This window comes from Heterocephalus glaber, unplaced genomic scaffold (assembly GCF_053883595.1).
Source record: "Heterocephalus glaber isolate CG9 unplaced genomic scaffold, H.glaber_assembly_v1.0 deba00001472, whole genome shotgun sequence".
Classification (NCBI taxonomy): domain Eukaryota; kingdom Metazoa; phylum Chordata; class Mammalia; order Rodentia; family Bathyergidae; genus Heterocephalus; species Heterocephalus glaber.
In genome coordinates, this window is record NW_028258315.1 from 30,567,590 (window position 1) to 30,593,128 (window position 25,539).

A 25,539-nucleotide genomic window follows, 5' to 3' on the forward strand; every position below is an offset into this window, starting at 1 on the left:
TGTCACAAAAGGATATCTTCACCCCTTTCATTATTTATTCTTTAAAACAAACTCCCAGTGTTTGGTTAGCTCTTTTTTTTTTAAATTGAGATCTCATTGTAAATATCATCTTTTCAGAAAGGCCTTCCCTGACCACCCACCCAATCAATATTACATCACCTGGTTTTATATTCCCATGCTGTTTACTTCTGATACTTATTGTCTTTCTTTCTACTAGCAAGTATATGAAAGTAAAGACTGATTTTCCCATGCCATATCAATAGGTGTTCAGCCAATGCTCATGGTAACAAAATTTATCTCACTGCTTTATATTGCATATACAAACATCAAGAGTTGTGAAGACCAAATACAATGATAATGCAATGCCCTTTTTACAATGTAAGGAATTCAAAATTCTAAAAGTGGTATCCTTATGAACCGTTTTGCTAATTAACAATCTGACTTGCAAATCCAATGGGAAGCACATCCTGGATATTTTACCATCTTCCCGGGTTTCACCATCCTCAGGATTGCTTTCACTATCTGCTTCATAACCTCCTTCTTCAACCAAAAGTTTAAAACTACAACATTGAGAATCCTCTGCTTCTTCTGAAAAATCTCCAGGCTGGGATGATAATTCTTCCTCAGATTGATGACTCTGTAAGATTAGTGTAATTTAAAGGCAACAATTGTAACGTTCACTCATTCTTAGTAACAGAACATTTATTACTCAAAAGTCATTTTAAGGACAGAGTCAGTGAATATGTTCTTCAAGAAAAAAATATCTTAACAATAGCCATTGTAAGATTATGAAATTCACCCAATATTATGTTTTTCTCAGATAACACCTTAATAAAGCCATAGAGTTATTTCAGTTTCACTGAATAAACCTAGTTCTAGTTACACAATAGGGAACAGAAATTAATGCTAATAACTGTATGTTATTTTCATAGATTTGTTAATGAAAATAATGTCTTTCTTTTTTTGTTTTGTTTTTGTTTTTTGAGACAAGGTTTTGCTATGTAGCCCAGGCTGACCTTGAATTCACTATGTAGCCCAAGCTTGCTTCAAACTCAATATCCTCCTGGCTTAGCCTCCCAAGTACTCGGATTACAAGTATGTACCACCACACCTGGCTGTTAAGACATTTTTTCAAAGTATTTTATAAATAAAATGTTTCATAGATAACTAGAAAAGAGATGGCAATTTTTCAAAGGGAGTAAAGATTTCAGAAGGAAACTTTATATACAAACATCTCAGAAGTCAAGTTCCAGCATTAACTTCCTATGCAATACCTGTGGCAAGACATTTTTCTTTTCTCATAAAAATGCTATGGATACCTTCATTTTAGACCACTGTCACTTTTAAAAGCTAGAGTATGCTATCATTGCAACAGCAAAAAAAAAAAAAAGGAGCAAAAGGCTGGTATTTAAACATTTTACAGTTAACCAATTGAATCAGTAGAAAGATGAAAGTATTAATAGTTATTTCAGTAAGTTTTAAAGTTAAAGCAAATAGTAATATAATATAATATGGCAAATGATTATAAAGTACCATATATATATATACATAGCAAATATTAACATATATATAATAGTAATATATATAGCAAATAGTAATATAAAATAATATGGCAAACAATTATAAAATACATATATATATATATGTATATCTCAATCACTAGGCCAAAGATTTAAAAGGGAAGTTATATAAAGGAAAGCAATAATTAATCAAAGATAAAGGAAACAAAAGGAGAGGGAAATGAACTAAATATACATTGGAGATGTGTATTTTCAGAAAAAATTTTAAATTGTTACTTTAGAAAAAAATGTTGACACAAACAACTAAACTATGATTATTTTCTTTGCAAGTACTATTCATTTTTATGTTAAGTGGTTTAAACTGAGTAGAGTTCTAGAAAATTAGCTGTACCAATATAGGATCAGATGAGCTGTATTATCATTGTCCTGAATTATCATTTAATAAATTATCAGTTGTCTTTAAGATTTATCAAATCATGGGCCGGAGATTTAGCTCAGTGGTTTTGCCACCTGCTGTGCAAGCACAAGTACCCGAGTTCGATCCCCGGTACCAAAAAAACCCCCCAACAAATCAAATAAATACATTTCTATCTTACTGGGAATAATTCTTGGTAAATTTCCAGGTTACATTAAGAAAAGTATGTCATATTGCTGTTCTGCTTTTGGAGATAACACTATCCACCTCAGATGATGGCGATATGACTTGTGGACCTCACCTGTCCAAATTCAGGTCTCTACATTCTAACCACATTCATCAATGTCCTAGTCCCACCCCACACACTCCTGCCTCTGCTAGTCAAAGGCAAATAGCCCAAATAACTCCACTAAATGGATTCATACCTTCTCAGTCATAGCATCATTATGTTCAAAATCTGTTGAATGTTGCCCCAGGGCAACTCGAAGCAGGGCATCAAACAAAGGCTTTGCTAATTCTGTTTCAGTCACTTTTGACTGTGAAAGATGGTCCCTCATTTCACATAATATATTTTCCACAGATAAGTTCTGAGGCAAAATAAAAGAGACTAAAAATATTAATAACATGTTTTTAAAACAGAGACAAAATAAATAGCAATTATTTAAAACACAGAAAACTAGTCCATTTACTTGCCATTGATATGAAGGTAATTGTATAAATTTTAAGATCTACCCAAACATTCTATTGTTAAAATTAATAACTTCTGTGTGCATGTACATGGTATTAGGCTTTTCTTTCTAGACAGTGTTTCACTAAATCACTAAGTTTCCCAGACTGGACTTAAACTTGCAGTCCTCCTGCCTCAGCCTCCCTCAGTACTAGGATTATAGGCATGTGCCACCACTTTGGGCTAACAACATTTTTCCTTATCAAATACATTGTTCATTTAAATTTTAGTGTACCAGTAATTAATTATATCATAAAATTATTCTTTAAAACTTCAGAGTTTGAATTAACCATCTTTAGAGTTTATAAATCCCTTATTCTTGGAGATTCCCCAAGATTCCAAGAAGCAGTTGTATTCTAATTTTTTTCTCTCACTCCTTCCCTTCTGGCCTTAAAGGAAGCTCTTGCTGTTTGCCCATATCTCTAAAATAGGTTATGAGACCATAAAGATGGATAAGAAACTGACTTCTCCTTTAACAAATTCTCAGTTCAAAATGAGAAATAGGTACAAACAAGATATGATGACAATTATACAAGAGGTAGAAACAAAGGTAAGGGGCCCAGGCAGGGCACTCAACAGCATCACACTGAGAATGTAAACTCTGAAGTCTGAAACAATTTCCAGACTTATCTGACACTAAATGCACACAGTGCTTCACATGAAGTGTTTGCACTACAAACTAAATTATAAGCTTCTTTAGGGTGAGAACAGGGTCACATGTTCCTTTATGTCCTATACTGGACCTGGTATTGTGCTAAGCCTAGGAGCTGCTCAAAACATCAAAACTTTGAAGGGCTGGGGATTTAGCTCAGTGGTTTTACCGCCTGCTGCGCAAACACAAGGACCCGAGTTTGATCCCCGGTACCAAAAAAACCAAAAAACCAAACAAACAAACAAACAAAAAAACTGACATAAAACTTTGGAAAAAAATTTTTTAAAAAAATATACAGTAGTACCTGATTGGGTAACTCCAATTCCATCTTCTGTTGACTGGTTCTGGCACTATGAAGACAAATGGCCAGAAGAGCTTCCAAAAGTCGTATGCCATGAAGCGAGGTCTCACTTTCTCGATTTGTAAATTGCTTTGCTTCCTCAGGAACAGCTCCAGAGGTTAAAATTTGCTCCACATTTATGGAAGAAATAGGCAGTGACTCTAGTTTACTTAAACTGTCGGCAGTCTTCTTTAGACTTCCCGATTCTGATAGTGTGGAGTCACTTTTTAGAGTCAAAGATGATAACTCTTCCTTCATAGCTGTCTCAGGGTGACAAGTTCTGGTTAAGTCTTGGTTTTCATTTGCATTCATATCTTCCTGCTTTCTTCCTTGCTCATCTTCATGATTTCTCAATAGTTTCTGTATTATCATAAGTATTAATTTATGGCACACTCGGAAACCACCAAGACTATGGAACTGTTTCTGGAAGACTGAGCTTAACATGTAGATCCAATGACACATAGACCACACATCTGCTGCCTGGTGCATACATTCTGGAGATGGGAGGACAAGGCTTTCAAGAGACAAACATGGCAGCACATGACTCAGTGGCTCGCTGGCTGTACTGTCATAGCCAGAAGTGTCTTCTGACTCATTGGCCGACTCCCTATCAGACTCTGCTTCTTTACTTACACAAAAAAATGCCACACAGAGGAAGAGGTTTATGGTGTTGATATGCACATCCTGGTGACCAGTCTTCCGTTTCTTTGAATAAGCTTCTTTGAGACTGGCATAAAATTTGCTGAGGCTCTGAGGAGAACTTGAATAAGCTTGCTGGTTATTAAAAGGAAGACCTACATTTGAAGATGATGGTTCTTTCTGTTCAACATCTAGTCCATCAACCCCTGGAATTGAAGCATCTTTCTGTGGTTCTCCTAGACTGATGATCAGTGTTTCAAATGCTTTTAGGGAATGACTTCGAATACCATCTAAGTAATTTAATTCAATTATTTGATTTACTCCATTACAACTTAAAAACAAATCTCTTATTACCCTGTGAGAGAAAGTAGAAAACAAAAAGATTTTATACAGAGAAACATCACTTATAGTAGGTACATATACTACTTAAATACGTTGTTGCCACATTTGGTAGATGTTAACACTACCTAATCTGATTAATTATCTGCTTAAAGTTGTTAAATATTAACCAGGACTCCAAGTTACTTTCTAATTGCCCTCATATCCTTCTCAAAACACTGCATATATGGCTCTGGAAGTATTTGAAAAGAGAGGACTACATGCAATCCAAATTAAATGAGGTAATTTAAGGAAGAGTATTTTTCTCCAAATGGCAAATTCTATATAAATTTAAGTGCCAAAATCATCAATATACTCAAGAGCAGACAGTCATTTGTTCATCTGACTGCTTAACAGCCCAATCAAGATTTTTCATTTGTCTTACATTTGCACTTCATTAAGGGAAAGAACCCAACTATAGCAATAAAAATTAAAATTTTCTATCATGTGAATGAAGTTCAGCATTACATGAGTTTCCTTAAGTTCAATTATAGTTTGGCTATTTGATATAAGTCAACAATGCAAATATTAAAGAAGGTTTTCAGGGGTGTGGGGATATAGCTCAGTTGTGATGGAGGGTTTGCCTAGCATGGGGTCCTGGGTACAATCCCCAGTACAGAGAGAGAGAGAGAGAGAGAGAGAGAGAGAGAGAGAGAGAGGTTTTCAGCTTTGTCTCACGAAAGACTTGTGTTTAGACCACTTAAATCCATCCTATTAATAACTTTAACATAAATCAACTCAGTGATTCCCAGTCCTTATTTTGCAAGGATTTAGATTGCCCACAAATATGCCAAGGATAAAACAAAGTCAGTTCTACTTGGACAATAACAAAATAGCAGAATTTTAAAAAGATGTCTGTAAGGCAATGATTCAACATTAACATTAAAGTAGTTGTAGTAAGATGAAAATTTAAAAGTCACACATAAAGATGATTATAGGTGATATTTTCAGTTTTTAAAATACTATATGCAGTGCTCGCTTTGGCAGCACATATAATAAAATACTATATGCATTAATTTGAAAGGCCAATCTATCTATACGAACCAGCTTTATTTATAAAATTATTTTTTAAATGTACCAGACTTGACAATCACAAAAACTGGAATTAAAAGTAATTTTAATTTTTCTTCTCTTCATTTGTATTTTCCATTGCTTCTCAGTCTTTTGGCTAAGATAAAGTGTATTTGTATTTTCCATTTTTATAAATGTATTTCTTAGGTAGTAAATATAAATATGATGTTTAAAAAGTAATCCCAGCTAGGTATAGTGGATATATACTCAGGAGGCTGAGGGAAGAAGATTATAAATTCAAGACCAGCCTTGGCAACATAGCAAGACCCTGTCTCAAATGATAATAATAAACAAGTAACAACAACAACACTGCCTCAATAAATAATTATCATTTTATGTATGTGCATATTTTACACAGTTGTAAATAAGTAAATGTTATTTTAAACTTTATTTTAACATTAAAGTGTTATAAGAATTTTCTGCTGGTCCAACATGATCTCTGTAAATATTTTTAATGGTTAATAATATTTCATCAAATAAATATAAAATAACTAATTTAATCTTTACCCTTTCCCTAGTTCTGTGTTGCATCCATTTTTTTCCCTGAGAAACACATCTAAAATTATACTTTTGTTAGCTGAGAAATTAAGATCAATTGCTGTATCCTCTCCACTATAACTACTCCCAGTAAAAACAAATAAATAAAAGGTTGAAAATATCTGACATGGGATGGGATCCTTGCTTGTTAATAAATGAAAATTAAATTCTAGGAAAGAATATAATAAATATATATTACACTACTGATGAGGGTGTGGAGGTATCATGATTAGAATTTCAAATGCATACACTTTATCTCACATTCAAAAACATTCAATAAGGAAAAGGAGCTGCATATCTGCGTCCATACAAACCTGGATTTAAGTAGGATAGGCAGAGTTTTTAAATAGATTTGCAGCACTTCCTGAGGCAAACACTGTTTCGGATGGCTACACATATGAGTTCGTGCTGAAGTAATGCTCAGGTGTTGACAATGATGTGCTAATTCAACTCCTCTTTGGAGCACAGGATTAAATATATAATTATACAATTTCCACTGAACAACTACATTGCCTTTCTGGATTAAATTGCAAATGTGATTTGCAATCTGTATGTTATATAATCTGTCTTCTTCAAAAACAAAGTCCTGATAAGCCTCTAATGCATCCCATTTCCACAAAAGGTCTTCAGCCCCACTGCTTGGTAGGATCCCTTGACATCTGTAAGAAGGACTGGATAAACTTGAGTGAGGTTCAGCACCACATGAGTTGCCCTGTAGGGTCCCTTCTAGCTTAGCCAGCTGGTCAGAGTCAACAGTGCAAATGTTGCAAGCTGCTTTTTTAATTTTCTGAGATATCTCGGCTCCTCCTAATTGATCCAAAATAAGTTTGTTAAGGATATTCAATATATGCTGCTGAAAATTTTTCAGTGTTGGCAATTTAAAAGCATGAAGCAAAGGGATGATTACAGATTTGGGGTCCATACAGCAGCATATGCCAACACTGTGCACACCTGCCAGAATCTGGACACAGGTGCTGCTCAAGGAAGCTTGCTGTAGCAGGCGCAAGCACTGATGTGCACATACTGCAATGCAGCAGCACCGCTCAGGGTAATGAACATCTCCATCTGCAGTCTCTTCAAACGGGTTTTTGGAAACTTGGTTTTTAAAAGCTGAAACCAGAAGACCTGAGAGATCTCTGTGATGATGCATAAAGTGAGAATATTCACAGCGTCTATGCCTTTTTCTTGTACACACTGAGTGATGAAGTTGCTCTGATTTCACTTTTTTGACAGTACTCATGATTTTCATCACACTATTTATTAGGGCTTTCAAATGTTCTGAGGCCTCAGGAGGAACTCCATCTCTTGAAACCAGCCATTCCATCTGAAGAACTGCTGCTTCAAATAGATTAAATCCTTGGTGCTGAACGAATTCTTGAACCAAATCCATGGCTTGACTGCAGTAGAAGGGATTTGAAGCTGCACTTTGAAGACAACAGATCAGGATTTGTAGAACCCCTTCCAAAAGCTCAGGTAAAAGAAGGGCCCTGTGCCGATGCTGTGAAAACACAAAGCCTTCCTGGACTTCCTGTAGTGTTTTCTTTTGTCTTGGTGCAAAGGGGTCAGGCTGCTTTTCTAAGCAAGATCTGATTTTTAAAGCTGCCCTAAGCAATTCAGTTAAATTCTTTCTAAGACTCTCTGGCATCACCTCTGTGGTACTGATATCTACTGACATAAGATGCAACACTGTTCGAAAGAGCATCCGCTGAACCAAAGCCATTGGTTCTTCAGTCCAACCTGCAGAAACCACTCGACTCTCCAAGCTGTCGCTTAGGTTGCAGCAGTCCCCAAAGCTTGCTAGGAATTCAGTCAGTGTGGGTACTACACTGGCTGCCAGGGCAGAATTATGATTCAACATAATGTCAAACTTACAAACTTTTTCCAATAAAGATAACAGAACATGACATAAGTCAAATGGAGAGTTATTCATGCTACTGAGAATAGACAAGGCAGCTGGTTCACTTAAAATGTCAGCATTTGACTCCTGTCTTGGGATAATCTCTCTGGAGTTTTCCAAAGCCATCATGTCAGGAGAAGCCGGCTCTTTTGTTGCAGAGGGGTCGAGTTTAGCTGTGAGGGGGGCTTCTTTAGAAGACTGTGTTACAAAATGCTGAAGTACATGGGGCCTTCTGGGCTTATTCACGGTTGTACTTTTCTCATCTGAATTGCCTTCCGAATCTGACGTGGAGAGCTGTGTCTTTCTTGCATCTCTTACGGAATAACGATGGGTGCTTTTACGCTGTCGTCTGCCTTTTCGAAAGATGTTTATTTTTGTAGAAACCTGATTAGATGGGGCACTTCCTCCCAAATATAATTTTTCCTGAGCAGGTCTTTGTGAACTTGAGTTCTTTTCTTTGGTCAGGATTATATTGGATGACAATGGCAGATTAAAATCTAATGAAATGAAGAAAGAAGACTTAGAATACCTTAGAATATGCTGTTAAACTCAATTTATGCAGGCAATGATCCCCTTATTTATCATCTACTTCAGGAGTCTAGACTCTGATACTTTTGCTACAGGGCTATTTTCCTTCAGTTATGTTAGGTCTCTGGGTCACTTCTTCCCACACTTACCCTTCTCACTCTAAAAACACCAGGTGATATTAACTCAAAGGATCTAAACTGATTTTGAAAATAACAGAAGGGAATAGAATCAGGAAAGTCAATTTGACTTAAAGCCATCTATTGCATTCTAATGTCAAAGTAAGAGACTCTTTGGATTGATTATCTGAGATTTAATAGTGCTGTTCACACCATTTTACAAATCTCTTTCAATAGTGCCACATTAAGGTGCATTATACTCTCAAAAGTAGTATTTAGTTTAGAGCCTTTAAGAACTTTAAAAATTTCCAAAATTATTTCAAAATCATACAGTGTAGGTCTGGGGATTTAGCTCAGTGGTGCCGCCACCTGCCTCACAAGTGCAAGGTCCCAAGTTTGATCCAAAAAAAAAAAAAAAAATCATACAGTGTATACCAAATGTTTACCAAGACTGAGGTTAAAAGGGTTCTGCATTGGAAATACTTCTCCAATGCCTCATGCACTAAACTAGGCACCAGGCATAGACATCACCATTTCAAACTCAGTCCCTAGAGCTAAGTCCTGTAATGTAGTTAATACTCAATGACAATTTCTTAGAGAAATGAATGAATCCTTCTTACCAATTAAGAAGACAATTAAATTAACATTTCCCTTTGCAATAACACATAATAAGATCTAAATGAAAAATACAGTTGCAACTTAGAGTGAATAAATAAAAATCTGTAAATAGAAGACTTATACTTTAATTAGGAGATGGAAAACAAACTAGTGAGAGGAGAAATTAAAAGGAATATGACAAACACCACCAAAGCAAAAGATAAAGACAACAAAGACAACTTCTCTAAAAGGACACTAATCAAATTCCTTAAGTGTTTAATAGTTTTTGAACTCTACAAATTCAGAAAAAAGAGCAAAAAAAGAACAGAGAGAAAAATGATATTACAATATCTTATATAACTTTCTGAAACAATATGATGAGACTTTAGGTAACTCCCTAAAAAGAAGCCTATATCAGAAATTTACTAAAACTATAAACAAGGGATTAAAATATAACGTAGGAGGATTTTTAACCTCACATCTCACAATTTACATATCCAAACACTGTTGATCTTTCCACTGAAATATTTGAAGTTTCATGTATTTTTATAAATAGTTTTTTTTCAAGTCAGAAATTTTAAAATATCTATTGGTCCTAAGTGTAAAAAGTCTACCCAACCTTGAAACAAAATATTACAGTATTTCGAATTTATCCTTTAAAAGCAACATTAGAAAAACCAAACTAAAACAAATTCTGCAAAAATTATTTCTAGAGCAATGTAATAGAAAGCAATCTTAAGCAAAGGAAGTTTAATTTCTTTCTTCAAAATTTTCACTGTTCATTTTTTCTGATATGTGGCATACTTAAGTTTACTCCTTTTGACAAATGTTGCTGCTTTTTCATACATTTTCTAATCATTATTACATTTGAATAATCCCCAAGAGGAAACATACCCGTTGCCTGCTGTTCCTGAACCGGTATCTTCCATACCAGGGGAAGGAGCGACAGAAGAAGAGTCAAGAGTTCTTCTCTGCATGTCAACGCCTGTGTCAGATACAAAAGTCTTTCATGTTCTAAGCGCATGAGACACATTAATTCTTAATATGTTATCTTAAATTGAGCCCCAGAACCCTTTTTCTTGAAAGGGTACATTTAAGAAGCTAAAAATCAAATTAACCTATCTTAAGTCCAATTCAAACTGTGACACTTTCCAATTTATAAGCTTTTCTAATGACAGAAGAATGTAAGAGTATCTGATGGTATTTAGCACATTCTTGCTGTTATTACCACCATGCACATTACAAGAATTCCTCCCCTATGAAAAAACAGACTTGTTAGGTGAAAATGAAAAGTTAAGCCCTGTTAATTAGCAAATGAATAACACAAAGTTACTAAAAAAGGTAAGTCTTCATGCAGTTAAATGTAAGACTCAGAAAATTTTTTTAAAGAAATTGGCATTATTAATAAATAATATATATAAAGACAGAAACTTATTAGTTAAAGTTATCCAATAAATATTTATTGATTGCACACTATATCTGCAGGACTTACAGTCTTACCCTTTCTGAAGTAATGGTGCAAGCCCTGGAGAAGGTTCTCTCACTTGGTCCACAAAATACATAGACACAAAGAAGAACAATAGAAGCCATGTAGTTGCGTACGTCCCCAGGGGTGGAACAGATATTCAGGTTAGGAATTCAGGAAAATGAGCAGTCATTATCAGAGTGTGGAAGTAAGATCAGAACCAGAGAACTAAACCTAGGTCACATGGGATATGGGTGGCCAAGGACTTAATGACCAGTCGAGTTAGAATTCATCCCTCACACAAATCTGTGGGGAAGGGTCAGGAGATACAATCAGATTTGCTGGACAGAGTGGGGTAAAGGGGAGCAATCAGTATTAGAGGCAGGGAAACACTAGCCCAAATGAGAGAAATAGTGACTATCTGAAATATTCCAACAGAAGAGGTGGAAAAGCAGGTGTATTTGAGAAATTGTCAGGTAGAACTGATATGACTCACAGTTGATTTTCTGAGGCAAAGGCAGAAAAAAAGATCTAAAAAGACTCCTCACAAATTTCCGCTTTAGGCAACTAGGTGGCTGATAAGGTATTCACTAAGACAGGAAACTCAGAATGCTATCAGCTTGAGGTAAAGATTATGTTTATTTTTTAGATATACTGAGTCTGAGATGCTTGCGGGATATCTAAATGGAGAGTTTTTCAAGTAGACATAGATATATAGATGTGGAACTTTTTTTAAAAAGATGTGAATAAAAAGATTTGGGAGTCATTGGGGTAGAAGTCAAGGAAATGCAGGAAGTTCCTCAGAAACCAGATGCAGCCTGAGGAGAGGAGATGATGGGAATGGTGTGCAGGACAGCATTTAAAGAATGAAGGGTGGGCTTAGCCTGCAAAGGAAACTGAGAAGTCACCCCCGCCCTGGCCCCAGCCAAACAGAAGTGGAACCAGAGAAACCAAGAAAGAGAGCAGTTCAGGAAATAAGAGTCAAAAGCTACTGTTCTTGAACTGTGTAAGATGATGGGTAAAAGGCAATTAGTAACTGCAGGGGACCTGGTGACCTTCTAATGAATGATTATGGTGCAAATTCCATTACAGTAGGCTGAGGAGTCAACAGAAGGGAGGAAATGTACATGGTCTTTTTAAAAAGTCAATCACTTTGCGGCTCATCATTCCTGTAGAGTCCTGTTCATCTGACCCTTTACCTTTAGGAGATGAACTCAAAGCACTCCAATGGAACTTGCAGAAACCTCAAAGATGTGCAAAGAAATTCTAAAAACATGCTGTTCTCAATTTAGCTCCTGCTCTACAACAGTACACTGACAAATCATCCCTAGTGTGTGAGGAGGCATTCCTGCCCGCTGGCCTCTGCGTGACACATGGTCTGCACCATTCTGCACTCCTTCCCAGTAGCTAAGGGCTCCCTACCACCTTCCAGGCTCAGCTCTGACACTGGCTCTTCAGTGAAGTTTCTCTCCCAAACCAACCCAAGACTACTGCTCTCCTCAATGGACTAGTTTGTGGAAATCATGAGCCCTCTAAAAGGATGAGATTGCAGCAGGTACAGATTTTTGTTTTCTTGACCCCCTTGCTGGAATTTCAGTCTTAAGGGGGGACCCTGTCCCATTCTGGACCCTGAAACAACAGAGGGGGAAATGATCTTTGTTTCATGCTCAGTTACCATCATTTCTAACTCAATTCACCATCAGGGCAGTTCTCCCTAATCCTCTGGAACTATTACTTTTTTAGGTATCGAAAATTCCCAGGTTTATTTAACCTTTTTCTGCTTCCAATGAAAGCACATATTCAATTCTGTCCTAGAAATCATAAAATCTTTTATTTGTAGATACCCTGAAAAACTAAAACCTGTAGCCTTCTGTTTCAAATCAAGCCCTAAATTTATCTACCAAGGTCCTAAGTATACACAATAGTCACAGAATCTAGGGGAATGGAATGTTCCCTCATGTCAGTAAAGTGGAAATTTTCCTATCTGCCATGGTAGGCAATACACGTATGCCATATACAGATCCATTACATGGCTGTTTCTAAACTGTCAAACCTATAGAAATCAGTTAATATCATACCATTCCTTATTTAATACTTACATTTTTGTCTCCCCTTCTGAAGGGGAAATGACTGTGTCATATGTTTTAAAATTCCTCATAACAACAATAAACAGTAAAAATCACTCTCATTGAGTTGACACTTTTTAAATTCAATTCAAGAAATATATTTGAAGTATCTACCAGGTACTAGGCACTGGCTGTTTTCATACTTGTATTGCTTCAAATGGATTTTAAATTGCCTATCTAGCTAGCCCCCAGAAGCAGTAGTGGTAAGTAATCAGGAGAGGGGAGGAAGGCTGAAATCCTAAAGCAGACTAGTGTCTAGGAAGCTGCAGAGATAGGCAGGCACCTGACAGTGGGGTTCAAGAACCTCCAGGTGGCCGGGGATTTAGCTCAATGGTTCCACTGCCTGCCTTACAAGTACAAGGTCCCTAGTTCGATCCCTGGTACCAAAAAAAAAAAAAAGAGCTTGTAAACAAGAACCTCCAGATGATGTGCCAAGGAACTTGGACTATATCCATAAAATGAGGGAGAATTACTGAGGTTATTATAATTGTTATTATTGCTATTACATTGTCAGTCTCTTGACATTAAATTTCATATTCTAGACATAAGCAGGAATTTATGTGAATGTGCTGTTCTTTTATTTTTCCATCAGAATTCTATAATTATTTCTAATATGTATGTTACATATATGTGAAAGTTTCATTAGAACTATAAAACCTTTTTTCTTCATTTCTACCTATATAACTAGGAAATAATGTAAGTTTGTCTTATATTTTACAACTTTGTTGAATAGTATTCTGGATGATTTTTTTCCTATCTTTCTATATACATCACTTTATTTTTTGGTACCAGGGATCAAACTCTGGACCTTGTGCTTGCAAGGCAGGCACAGCACCACTTCGCTAAATCCCCAGCCCCTTATGTACATCACTTTAACAAACAGTGTTTTTATTTAACAATCTTTCCCACGTTTAGCTGCCATTACTTTCATATTCCACTTTACTACTGTATTTCCTTAAACCATGATATCAAATAGAAACAGTAATAAAGAGATGCTTACATTGGTCCTATGTACAATTTCTTATGGTGGTACTTGCCTGTAATCTCAGAACTCTGGGAAGCTAAGGCAGAAGTTCAGATTGCAAGTTGAAGCTCTGCCCAGGCAATTTAACAACTTACTGAGACCTGTCTTAAAATTAATAAAAGGCTGGTAATATACCTCAGTGAGAAGGCCCTGGTTTCAATTCCCAGTACTAGAAAAAAAAATTGGTTTTCCTACTATGTATATAAAAGAAACTCTCTGTTCTTAATTTGTTTTTAGAACGTTTTGTTAAGAATAGATGAATTTTGTCTTTTTGGGGGGGAGTGCTGGAGACACTAGAGGTCTTGTGTACTAAGTACATGTTCTATCACTAAGCTAGCTACACCTCCAGTCCTGTCAAATGTTTTTGATGTCTCAGAGTAGTTATATGTACTTTTCTAATTGATGTCAAACATTAAATTGATAGTTTTTCTTGAATTAAACCAGGAATTGCAAACATTTTTATAAAGAACCAGATAGTAAATATTTTAGGCTTTATGAGTCATATATGGACTCTCACATTTTCCGCTGTTTCTGTTACAACCCTTTAAAATGCAAAAACAATTCTTAGCATATGGGCTGTACAAAAACAGGTCAATGCCAGAATATCTGCCAATCTACAGGCTGTAGTTTGCCCAACTAGCTCCCCTCCCCCATTCCTTCTCTGCCCCTCTCAGCAAAGAACGGTCATTAAGTGGCCATAACACTGTTAGGACACCAGAAAGACTTCAGGTGTTATCTTGCAGACTTGTGAGCTAGATAAAAGTGCTAGTAAGAATCCTGAGGGCACTGTACCACACAAGCCTTCTATGCTCAAGGTAGAGAGAGTAGAAAAACATTTATAGATACAGCTTTTGTAGCATGAAGCCATTACGATTCAGAGAAACCCACAATTCTTTTAAAAATTACTTTATTTTGGGGCTGGGGATTTAGCTCAGTGGTGCCTGCGCCTGCTTTCCAAGTACAAGGTCCTTAGTTTGATTCCCAGTACCAAGAAAAAAAAATTACATTATTTAAAAATACTAACAGCTTTGCCCAATAGGGACAGAAACAGTAAAAACTAAAAAGATGTCTCTGGACCCCCACCTTTCTCATATGCAGGAACAAGGTGAAAAAGCAATCTATATGGAAAAGTTACTTCGGGAGATAGAATAAGATCCTGGAGAATCATGGACTAGGAACTACTCACGGTCAAGAAAAACATATTCCAGGCCTCTGGAGGGCCTGACAACATGTGTCTGACTGGATTTCAGAACTGCTTATGGCTCAGGGACTGGTTTGTGCCTCCTGTCCTCCTTGCTGAATACAAATATCTATGTGATTACCTTGCCTCATCTCAACACTACAATAGGGTATGTAGCAGATAATTTATCTTCTTAGTTCACAAATTTTCAACTAAAAAAAGCTATTTTTTAAAGTATGATACATGGAAGCCTCATCTGCATCCAGAACTGACACATTATGAGATTATGAACTTCAAGCCTGGATGCCATGATGGGACCATACTTTGTGAGGCCTGGGAATGAGGAAACAGGGGAGGAATGCTAATAATTTTGACTAGAGAGGAGACTGTGGTGTAGATAAAATCTGGCCACAGACTAATTGAAGTTACTCTTATAAAGTGATGGGAGCCTCTCCCATCCTTTCCATCTGACTTGGCCATGTAATCTGCTTTAACCAACAAGATGCAACCAAAATCGTTTTATGTGGCTTCTTGCAGCTTCTTCCTTACCCTCCTGGAAGCTTCCACTACCATGTAAAGAAGCTGAGTGTAATCTGGGTAGGATGGTGCACACCTGTAACCACAGTCCTCTGAGAGGCTAAGGCAGAAGAATCACAAAGTAGAGCTTGCCCAGTTGTGGCAACTTAATCACTTAGCAAGACCCTGTCTTACAATAAAAAATAAAGGTCTGGGAATGTAGCTCAGTGTGAAGGATTGGATCCAATTCCCTGTAAATACACACACATGCACACACATGCACACACAAATGCATGCACACACAGGCACACTCAATAAATAAAAGAAGCGGAATATAGCCTGAGTGAGGAGAGGCCATGTGGCTGAGCACTGAGGCAACACAGTCAATAGCCCACACAAGGGCCCTGTCAATCTGCTGAATGCAAGTTTAGATGTACATTCAGCTGACACCACATGGATTTAAGTGGCTATTCTAGCTGAGCCCTTTCTGGACTAACAATTTACAGTATTGCTTGTAGTTCATCAAATATACTGTTCCTTATTTAGTCCTGGATGTATTTGCGGTTCCCTTGATCTTTAGCTTCCTCCCTCCCTACATTGTGAATCCCTTTGTAAGGATGACAATATCTCTAAGAAGCGTTTGCTAATGTCTCTCTTCTCTGTACTCCCTAAACACTTTCACATTCTTTTGTCCTCACTTACTGTATTTACCTGTACATTTTTCAAAAGCCAAAAGCCTCTGATAAAGATGGTCTCTGTTCTTTCATCTCTGCATCTAGCAGAGAAGCTGACCCACAGAAGGTACTTAATGGTCTGCTGAATAAACTAGTGAGTGAACTATGTAACCAAACTCTTAAAGATATGGTACTTTTCTATTATATTTATTTTATATACATAAATACAAGTGACAATACTACAAAAAGGTAGGACAAATAAAGTACTCTCTTATCAGAAAATAGCTGAAGGTAAAGAATCATATTATGATGTTTAAATTAAATTTTGCTCATAAATATATATCCTTCAAAAAAACTTCATATTTGACTCAAAAATTACTAACTTTATAAAATATCCACACAGAATAGGAATGAAAATTATACATCACTGAAATTTTTTAAAGAACTATTTATACAACATGACTATGTATACTAGTCCAATTTTGATACACTGTGTTGGCAACAGATCACTGCAACTTTGTACCTATTATACAGAATTAATCTATATATTTATAAGCAGATTATAGAAGAAATCAGAGGCTACTATCATCAATATGGAAGCAGTTTTAATGTTGGAAGTGATCTCTTTCATTCATTCAACTGGATGTCCTTATGTTACTGATGAAGATACTAAGATCTGGACCTATTAAGTGACTAATGTTATCCATATAGGTGATATTGAACTTAAGATTAAAGTCAAGGAGAGTTGTTACTTTTTAGGCTGGGTAAAATTTATTTTAAAAAAACCTGTATTGGTGTTCAATCCTAGAAACCACTGGTCTCCAGATCTCTCCTTTTAGAGAAGTGTTTTTCTGATTCTGTGATAACTAACTATGGTGTAGTGATCAAAAACAAAAAACCAAAAAATCATAAAGTAAGAGTATTGGGAAAAAATCACGTGCTTGTCAGCCACAGTCAGGATAGGTTCTATACCAAGCAGCTACAAGATTTATTCCTTTTAAAATAATGTACATCCTTGTTCTCTGTTTATGATGCCTCTTCTCTCACTGTGCTCATATTTCCTGGATACCTACCCGTGTCTAAAAAGATCAAGCCTTTTATGTTACACTTGATCTCCTTAAGTTGGCCAGTGTCCTTGTTGAGGTTATCAGTTCTCTTTATTTTTAAATATATCTAAGAGGCCTCCAAAAACTGAGAGATACAAGAATAAAACTGTCCTTTACACAACTATTCCATGGCTTTGCTGGAACTGTCAACCTAAAATGTGTGTTTTCATGGCCTTGAATTTAAAGGACAAGTCAGGTTCATAGTAACACTACACTCATCAGTATGTTGGCCTCCGAAAGACATTTGCTCAGTTACATACACCTTTTATATTCCATAAAAAAAAGGATTATAAAGATTATATAAATTGTGTTTATCACTTTTCCACTCATTATCTAAGAGCAAGGACATGATACATGGGCCCTTAGATCAGGAGCTATGATCTCTTACTTCCACAACAGTCTCTTACTTCTATAACAAATGAGCCCCTAAACATCCAGCTGTCTCTGTACAACCTATGTAAATAATGAATAAAAAAATTACATGTCAAATGAAAAAAATTAAAACTCAATGGGCCAGATACATATGCCCCCCATGGTACTAATCAATGGTGGGGTACGTTTGGTTCCTGGAGCTCATGGCTCCCCTGGCTATAACTACTCTTGGGACCCCTCAGTATTATCTGTTTAATTCTCTGTTTTGGATCATGCCTGGTTCGCTGTTTTCAAATTTCTTGCAGGAACGAATGAGGGCATTCACCAGCCAGACAGTCATGGAGTTCATCATGGCAGGGTACCAGCCAGTACGACAAAAGGAAGAGGTCCCCACTTGCCATGGGCCTCATCAGATCCAGGTCTAGCCCCAGTCTTCACCCCTTGTCAGCAGGAAGCAGCTCCAGAAGAAGAGACCTTTGTCCAACTATCATAAAACAAAAGCCTGGAATGATAGGTCTTCCACTACCTCAGCAGCTATTATGTATAGTAGCGGCCCTCTTCCTATGGTGCCTTGCCCCCTCCCCTGTGTGACGTCATGCCAAGATGGTTGCTCCCACCAAAGAATAAACCCGTCTTCCCAGCATGTCTCTGTTCCCGCCTAGAAAGTAGCCTAATACTCGCTCACCTCCTACCATCTAGTGACATCACCGGCTCCTCCATTCCCTAGTCACTACCTCACTCAACCCCACCTCAGCCCCTACAAACCCCACCCCAGTCTCTATAAAAGACTCTCCCTGCCCTGGCCATATTGCTTTTGTCTCTCCTTTGTTCAGAGACAGCCTGGCAGATCTATTCCCCTAATAAAGGCTTGTTGTGGCCTGGTCTGGAAAAAAAATAAAAACAAACAAACAAACAAACAAAAAACCTATATAGGCCTGGGTATAAACTTCAAATTTGTCATCATTAGATATTAAAAAGAATAAATTTGATATTAAACAGAATATTTTTTCTTTAATAGATTTTAATGTCATATAATCAATTATGAACAATGGAGTTTATCTCAGGAACACAAACTCAGCTCAACATTTAAAAACAATGAATGTAACTCACCTACATTACAAAATAAAAAGGAAAAATCATAGGATAGTCTCAAAAGACGCAAAAAAGACACTACCAAAATTCAACATCTACTCAGGATAAAGATTCTTCTATTCAATCAGGAATAGAAGAGAACTTCCTCATTCAGACCAAGGGTATCTAAGAAGCAAAGAAATCTCACATCACATTCAATGACAGAAGACTGCATGCTTCCCCTGGGTGAGACACAAGATAACTAAGAAACAGGGAGAAGTCATAAACACTCAATGATGGAATACTGCATGCTTCCCTTGGGTCACATACAAGGCTGGGATGTTGACTTTTGCCATTTCCACCTGCCTTTGTACTACAGCCCAGTACAAAAGGCAAGAAAACAAAACAAATGGTACAAAAATTGGGGAAAAGTGAAACTTTCATTATTTAAAACATAATTGTTTACATAAAACATCTTAAGGAATCTACAGAAAAGTTTCAAGACCTAATAAATGTATGTAGCAGTCAGATGTAACAGTGCACACCTATAATTTCAGCTATTCAGAAAGCTGGCAGGAGAAATGCAAGTTCAAGCCAGCCTGGTCAACTTAGTGAGATCTTGTCTCAAAATAAAACATAAAAAGGACTGGGGCTATAGCTCAGTATAGAGCACTCCTGGCCTGGGTTCAACCTCCCCCGACACGCACACAAAGGCACAGGACACAGGATCAACATACAAAAAACAATTGTATTTCTTTTCTTTTCTTTTTTTTTTTGCAGTACTGGGGATTGAACTCAGGACCTTGTGCTTGCCAGGCAGGTGCGGTGCCACTGAGGTACATCCCCGGCCCAACAATTGTATTTCTATAAGCAACAAACAGCAGGAAAAAAAATCTAAATGCCATTTATTTATTTATTTATTGGTACTCAAGATCGAACTCGGGACCTTGCGCTTGCGAGGCAGGTGCCAGAACCACTGAGCTAAATCCCCGGCCCCTAAATGCCATTTATAATAGCATCAAAAAAAGAATAAAGAAGGGCCGGGGATTTAGCTCAGTGGTTCTGCCGCCTGCCTCACAAGCGGAAGGACCCGAGTTCGATCCCTTGTACCAAGAAAAAAGAAAAGAAATTATTTGTCCTGTATTTAATGTATTCCCTTGCCAAATCCTTCTGACTACAACAAATGCAAAGGACATAGAATATACATTATTGAAAAACAAAAATAAAATTGGAGAACTTATACTATCTAATTTCCAGACTTGCTTTTATAAAAACTACTCTGATCAATATATTATGGTATTAATAAAGGAAAAGGCGACAGAATAGTAGAACTGAATAGAAAGTCCTAAAAGAGAACCATAAATATACGGTCAATGTTATTCAATGTGGAAAGAACAGACTCTTAAGAAACGGTGCTGGAACTACTGAGTAACAATGTGGTGGAGGAGTGGGAAGGAACTGTAACTCCTATCACAAACTATATACATTCAAATTATTAATTTAAAGTGGGTCACAGACCTGAAGGTAAAAGCAATAACTAAAAAGCTTTTAGGAGGAAAAAACCTAGGAGACAATCTTGCAACTTTGGGGTTGTAAGATAAAGATTTCAGGGCCGGGGATTTAGCTCAGTGGTGCTGCTGTCTGCCTCGAAAGCGCAAGGTCCCAAGTTCGATCCCTAGGACCAAAAAAAAAAAATTGATTTCATAGGACACAAAAACAATCACTCTAAAAGAGGGCCAGGGATTTAGCTCAGTGGTTCTGCCAGGGCCCAAGTTCGATCCCCGGTACCAAAAAAAAAAAAATCACTCTAAAAGAGAAAAACATACTTTTGTAAAAATACTGCTAGAAATGAAAAGGTAAGTCATGAAAAAAATATTTACAACTGAAAAAGACTTGTATCCAGAATATATAAAGAACTATGACTGGACAGTAAGCAATCTAATCTTTAAAATGACACAAAACTTGAACAGACATTCATGAAATAGGATATAGTAATGCTTCCATATCCATGATTTCACTCTTTGTGGTTTTGGTTACCAATGGTCAAACACAGTCCAAAAATATTAAGTGGGAAATTCCAGAAATAAACAATTCATAAGGTTTATTAATAGTACATGTTTACAGTAAACAATGATTATATTCATAATGGGGATTTGGGACATGTACATATACATAACAGATTCTTTTTATTTCTGCTTCCCTCTCTTTCCTTTCCCATTTGCAAGAGCTCTAATAATCTTCTGGATTTTGATGGTGTCTGTTTTGATTTTGCCTTTTTTGCTTCTAACTATATTAATATGGGTCTATTCTTTCCTTCTTTTGATAAGATTGTCTAAGGGTTTGTCTATTGTGGTTGTTCTTTCAAAGAACCAGTTCTTTGATTCACTGATTTTTAAGGCCAAATTTCATTAATTTCTGCTCTGATTTTTGTAATTGTTTTGTTTTTCTAGGACCTCAAGATGCATGATTAATTCATATGTTTAAACAGCTGTTATTACAATGCATTGTGATAACTGCTCTGTTATTTTATTATTGTTATTCTCTTTCTCTAACCTGTAAATTACACTTTACCATAGGTATTTATGTACAGAAAAAAAAAAAGCAGAATATAAAGCCAAAGTACTGCAGTGGATGGGCAAAGTGCTTAAATCACCTCTTCCCCAGGGTGCCCAAGAACTGTCCTACTTATGAGAAAAACAGATACAAAAGCTAAAGTTCCTCCTGAAATGTATGGCCTTGTGTCTAGTGTTTTGATTCCATCTTAAATGATGAAGTCTTGTTCAATTAATTTTTCTTAGAGACTCAAATGATCATTCTCCATTTCCTAATTGAAACGATCAAAAGTTTACTGTCATATTTATTTTATCTAAAACACTTGTTAAATTTTATTGAGCTGTGACCTCTAAATGTAGACCTATAATGTATGAAAGCTCTATTTTTTAAATGGCTATTTATCTTCACTCTCAAGACAACATATACTTTTCCTTCTACTATTGCTACAAATATTCCAAAAAGTGAGTAGGTGGAAAGAAAGGATTAAAAAAAAGTTACCACAGAAAAAAATTATTGCAGCTATATCAAATAATTTAAATCATTTAGTAATACACTAAAAGATATCACATTATATAAAAAGAAAAACTAGTCTCTTTTCATAGTTACAAAGGAAACATTTGCAATATAACAGACTTATATCCAGAGTACACAAAGAACTACTGCAAGTAGATAATACATAACTTGGCCTTAAAAATGACATAAAACTTAAACAAACATTCACAAAAGAAGATAAACAAATGGCCAACAAGCCTATGAACAAGTGCTCAACATCGTGACTTATCAGAGAAATGCAAATTAAAACTACAATAAGATAATACTTCATATTCCCTTAGAATAGCTAATACTAAAGACTGGCAAAATATTACCACAAAAAACTACTACTATTGTTAGGATTCAAATGATTTTGGTCACTTAATAATATAATGATTTAACATTGCTGAAAAGAGAAAACATAGCCGAGCATGGCGGCACACACCTGTAGTCCCAACACTCAGGAGGCTGAGGGAGGAAAATCGCTGTTAGAGGCCAGCCTGGGCTACACAGAGTTCAAGGCCAGCCTGAATTACATAGCAAGACCACTGTCTCAAAAAAAAAAAAGAAAAAAAAGACAGACAGAGAAAACATAAAATTTGTAGAGACAGAGAGCAGATTAGTGGTTACTAGAACTGGAAGGAGGGAAGACGAGGCCAGTGATAATGAAAGGATATGGGGTTTCTTTTGAAGTGATATAAGTATTCTAAAACTGGCTGTGGGGATGGGTGCACGAAACTCTGACTACACTAAAAACCACTGAATTGTACACATGAAATGGGTGAGTTTATAATGTGAACTTTATCTCAATGATGCTGTTTTTGTTTTGTTTTGTTTTTTGGTTGGGTTTTGAAGTGCTAGGGATTGAACCCAGAACCTCACACATGATAGGCACATGTTCTATTACTACCTACATTCTCAGCCTGATAATGCTTTTTTTTTTGTACCAGGGATCGAACTTGGGTCTTTGCACTTGCGCAGCAGGTAGCGAAACCACTGAGCTAAATCCCTGGCCTCCTGATAATGGTTTTATTTAAAAAAAAAACTACTGAGATTTTAATTGGGATTGCATTGGAATCTATCAATTGTGAGAAAATATCTCTACAATAAATTCAACAAATTCAAATAATATAACAAATGAAATTATAGTTCTCCATTTATTTGGGTCTCCTTTAGTTTCTCTCTATAATGTTTTATAAAATTCCACACAGAAGTATTACACATATTTTATTAGATTTATCCCTGGGTATTTTATATTTCTAATGCCCTGCACTGAATTTTAAAATATGTGATAAGAAAATTAAAAGAGCAGAGTATGTGTATTAAAATTTCGAAACAAAAAATCACTACGCACAGGTCAAACAAATACTTTGTTCTGATTTTAAAATTTATAGAAAAATCATACAAATACATCCAGTTACATATTTTAAAATACCATACTTATGAATAATAGTACAAATACTTAAAACCTTCACATATTCTGGAAAATTCCATGGCAGGTGGATACCACAATAAGCAAATGCTTCTTCATTGTTATTTGTTACATGCCCTAGTTTACAGTAAAAATGAGTCATTGCTTAATTATAAGCCTCCATATTTATTCATATATATTGATCAGTAAAATTCATTCATAGCAAAGAAATCTTACTTAGTGATAGCTAAGTACACATCTAAAGCCAGTAACACTCAATATGTTAAAAAATATCATCAGGGGCCGGGGATTTAGCTCAGTGGTTCCGCCACCTGCCTTGCAGGCGCAGGGTCCTGAGTTTGATCCCCGGAACCAAAAAAAAAAAAAAATCATCATACTGATGCGATAGAAACCTAATTATCTCATCAAGGTAATTGAAATATTATTATCTAATTACATTAATTCATCCCTAAATGCAGTCTTTAGAGTTTTTCTTTCATAAAATAATTGTTTCCTTCTAAAATAAAGACATAAATCTCACTTAAGGTTCAAGTTAACTTTGCATTGTTATTTCAATACAATGTGTTGTGGAGTTATTTCTACAAAAGATGGTTAGATAAAAAAATATCTCTAAACGAAATTAGCTTTAAAACTGTTAGTTCCTTTTTTTTTTTTTTTTTTTTGTGCCGGGGCTCAAACTTGAGACCTTGAGCCTTCAAGGCAGGCACTGGAACCACTGAGCTAAATCCCCGGCCCCAAAACTGTTAATTCTATAATAAGGAAATAGCAAAACCAAAAAATGTATAAGCTAAAGGACTTATTAATAGTCTACATAAGAGGACTCTGCTTTCACTCCAGAATTAGCAAAGTCCCTAAATATAATTCATACTAAATTTCTCAAAAATACACTTGATCTTTATTGAAAACACAAACTCATATGCTTCTGAATTAATGTTATATCTCTATTAATAATCATATGATTTCACTGCTATTAGAATAAAAAATGTGAAGCCATTTCAGAAGGCCATTTATAATTCTAAGATATTCCAGACATTTAAAAAAGTATCCAAATAAGCACTATGTTCATAAACAGATCTATTTTTTTTATTGGAATGATGTGAAAAAATAGGATTTTATCTGAGACTCTTAAAACCTAAGTAACCCAGTAATTATCAATCTATAATAAACTATAATATGTTAATGGAAAGTTGAGATGAAAATGTTACCTGGTCAATGATAGAATTCAGCTTGGTAAGTAACAGAAATCCTCGCCCATGGACAAGGTACTGTCCAAGGGTTGCCATGTGTGTCTCCTCCTCCTCCTCTTCCCTGGCCTCCACCCTCCGGACCACTGCATTGCAAAGCCGGTTGACATCAGTCAGAAATTCACGTGCCAGTGAGTTACTGTTGGTGCTCATGACCGAGCTGTAACAACAACAACAACAAAAGATTAGAAAGATGAATACAAACACACATTTAAACTATCTGTTCTGTTGTTTGTTTTTAACTGAAGATTGACTTAAAATTACTGGCTATTGGTCTCCAACCCTGTACAATTTTCAGATATAGTTCTAATCTACTTCATACTCCTTATTCTAATTCTTGCATGGCAGAAACAAGGTCCAGGTTTGAAATGCCTGAGCACAGCCAGGAAGAGGTTAATGAAGGTACCTATAGAGAAGACACTAGTGAGTGGTGGCAATTACTTTCTCTCTTAATTAGAATTTTAAAAACCACATTACTTACACAATTGTTATTGCTTTAAATGTTTTAAAACAGATAAGCTGACTTTAAAAAATATAAACTGTTTTTCACTTGATAGTGCCCACAATCTGAACCTATCCTCCAGTGTGGGAGGCAGAAAGGGAATTTCCCATAAGGTGAGTAATACTGAAGAATTCTAGCAGCTAAAGTTACACCACTTCACTTCTTACTACATATTTGAATCAAATAAAAGGCAATCTGACATTTTAAGACTAAGGAAAATAAAGAATAAGGCCAAGCAGACAGAGAGGTGAAAACATAGATACAAATATTGAGAAAAATGTATAAATACTCAAAATGGAAAAATAACAAAATATCCAAAGAGTTTC

General features: G+C 36.1%; 1 protein-coding gene across 12 annotated transcripts in view; it reads right to left on the reverse strand.

Moving 5' to 3' along the window:
• Positions 1-25,539, reverse strand: part of Lyst (lysosomal trafficking regulator) — a 286,606-nt gene that overhangs the window by 159,245 nt on the left and 101,822 nt on the right. For all 12 annotated transcript variants that reach the window (XM_087181914.1, XM_087181913.1, XM_087181912.1 and 9 more), the window contains 6 exons: positions 24,673-24,871; positions 10,312-10,402; positions 6,594-8,673; positions 3,619-4,648; positions 2,361-2,522; positions 481-637 (listed from right to left, as the gene is read on the reverse strand). In XM_087181914.1, the coding sequence (XP_087038040.1) occupies positions 481-637; positions 2,361-2,522; positions 3,619-4,648; positions 6,594-8,673; positions 10,312-10,402; positions 24,673-24,864 (3,712 nt within the window). In that variant the 5' untranslated portion in view covers positions 24,865-24,871. The remainder of the gene's footprint in view (positions 1-480; positions 638-2,360; positions 2,523-3,618; positions 4,649-6,593; positions 8,674-10,311; positions 10,403-24,672; positions 24,872-25,539) is intronic.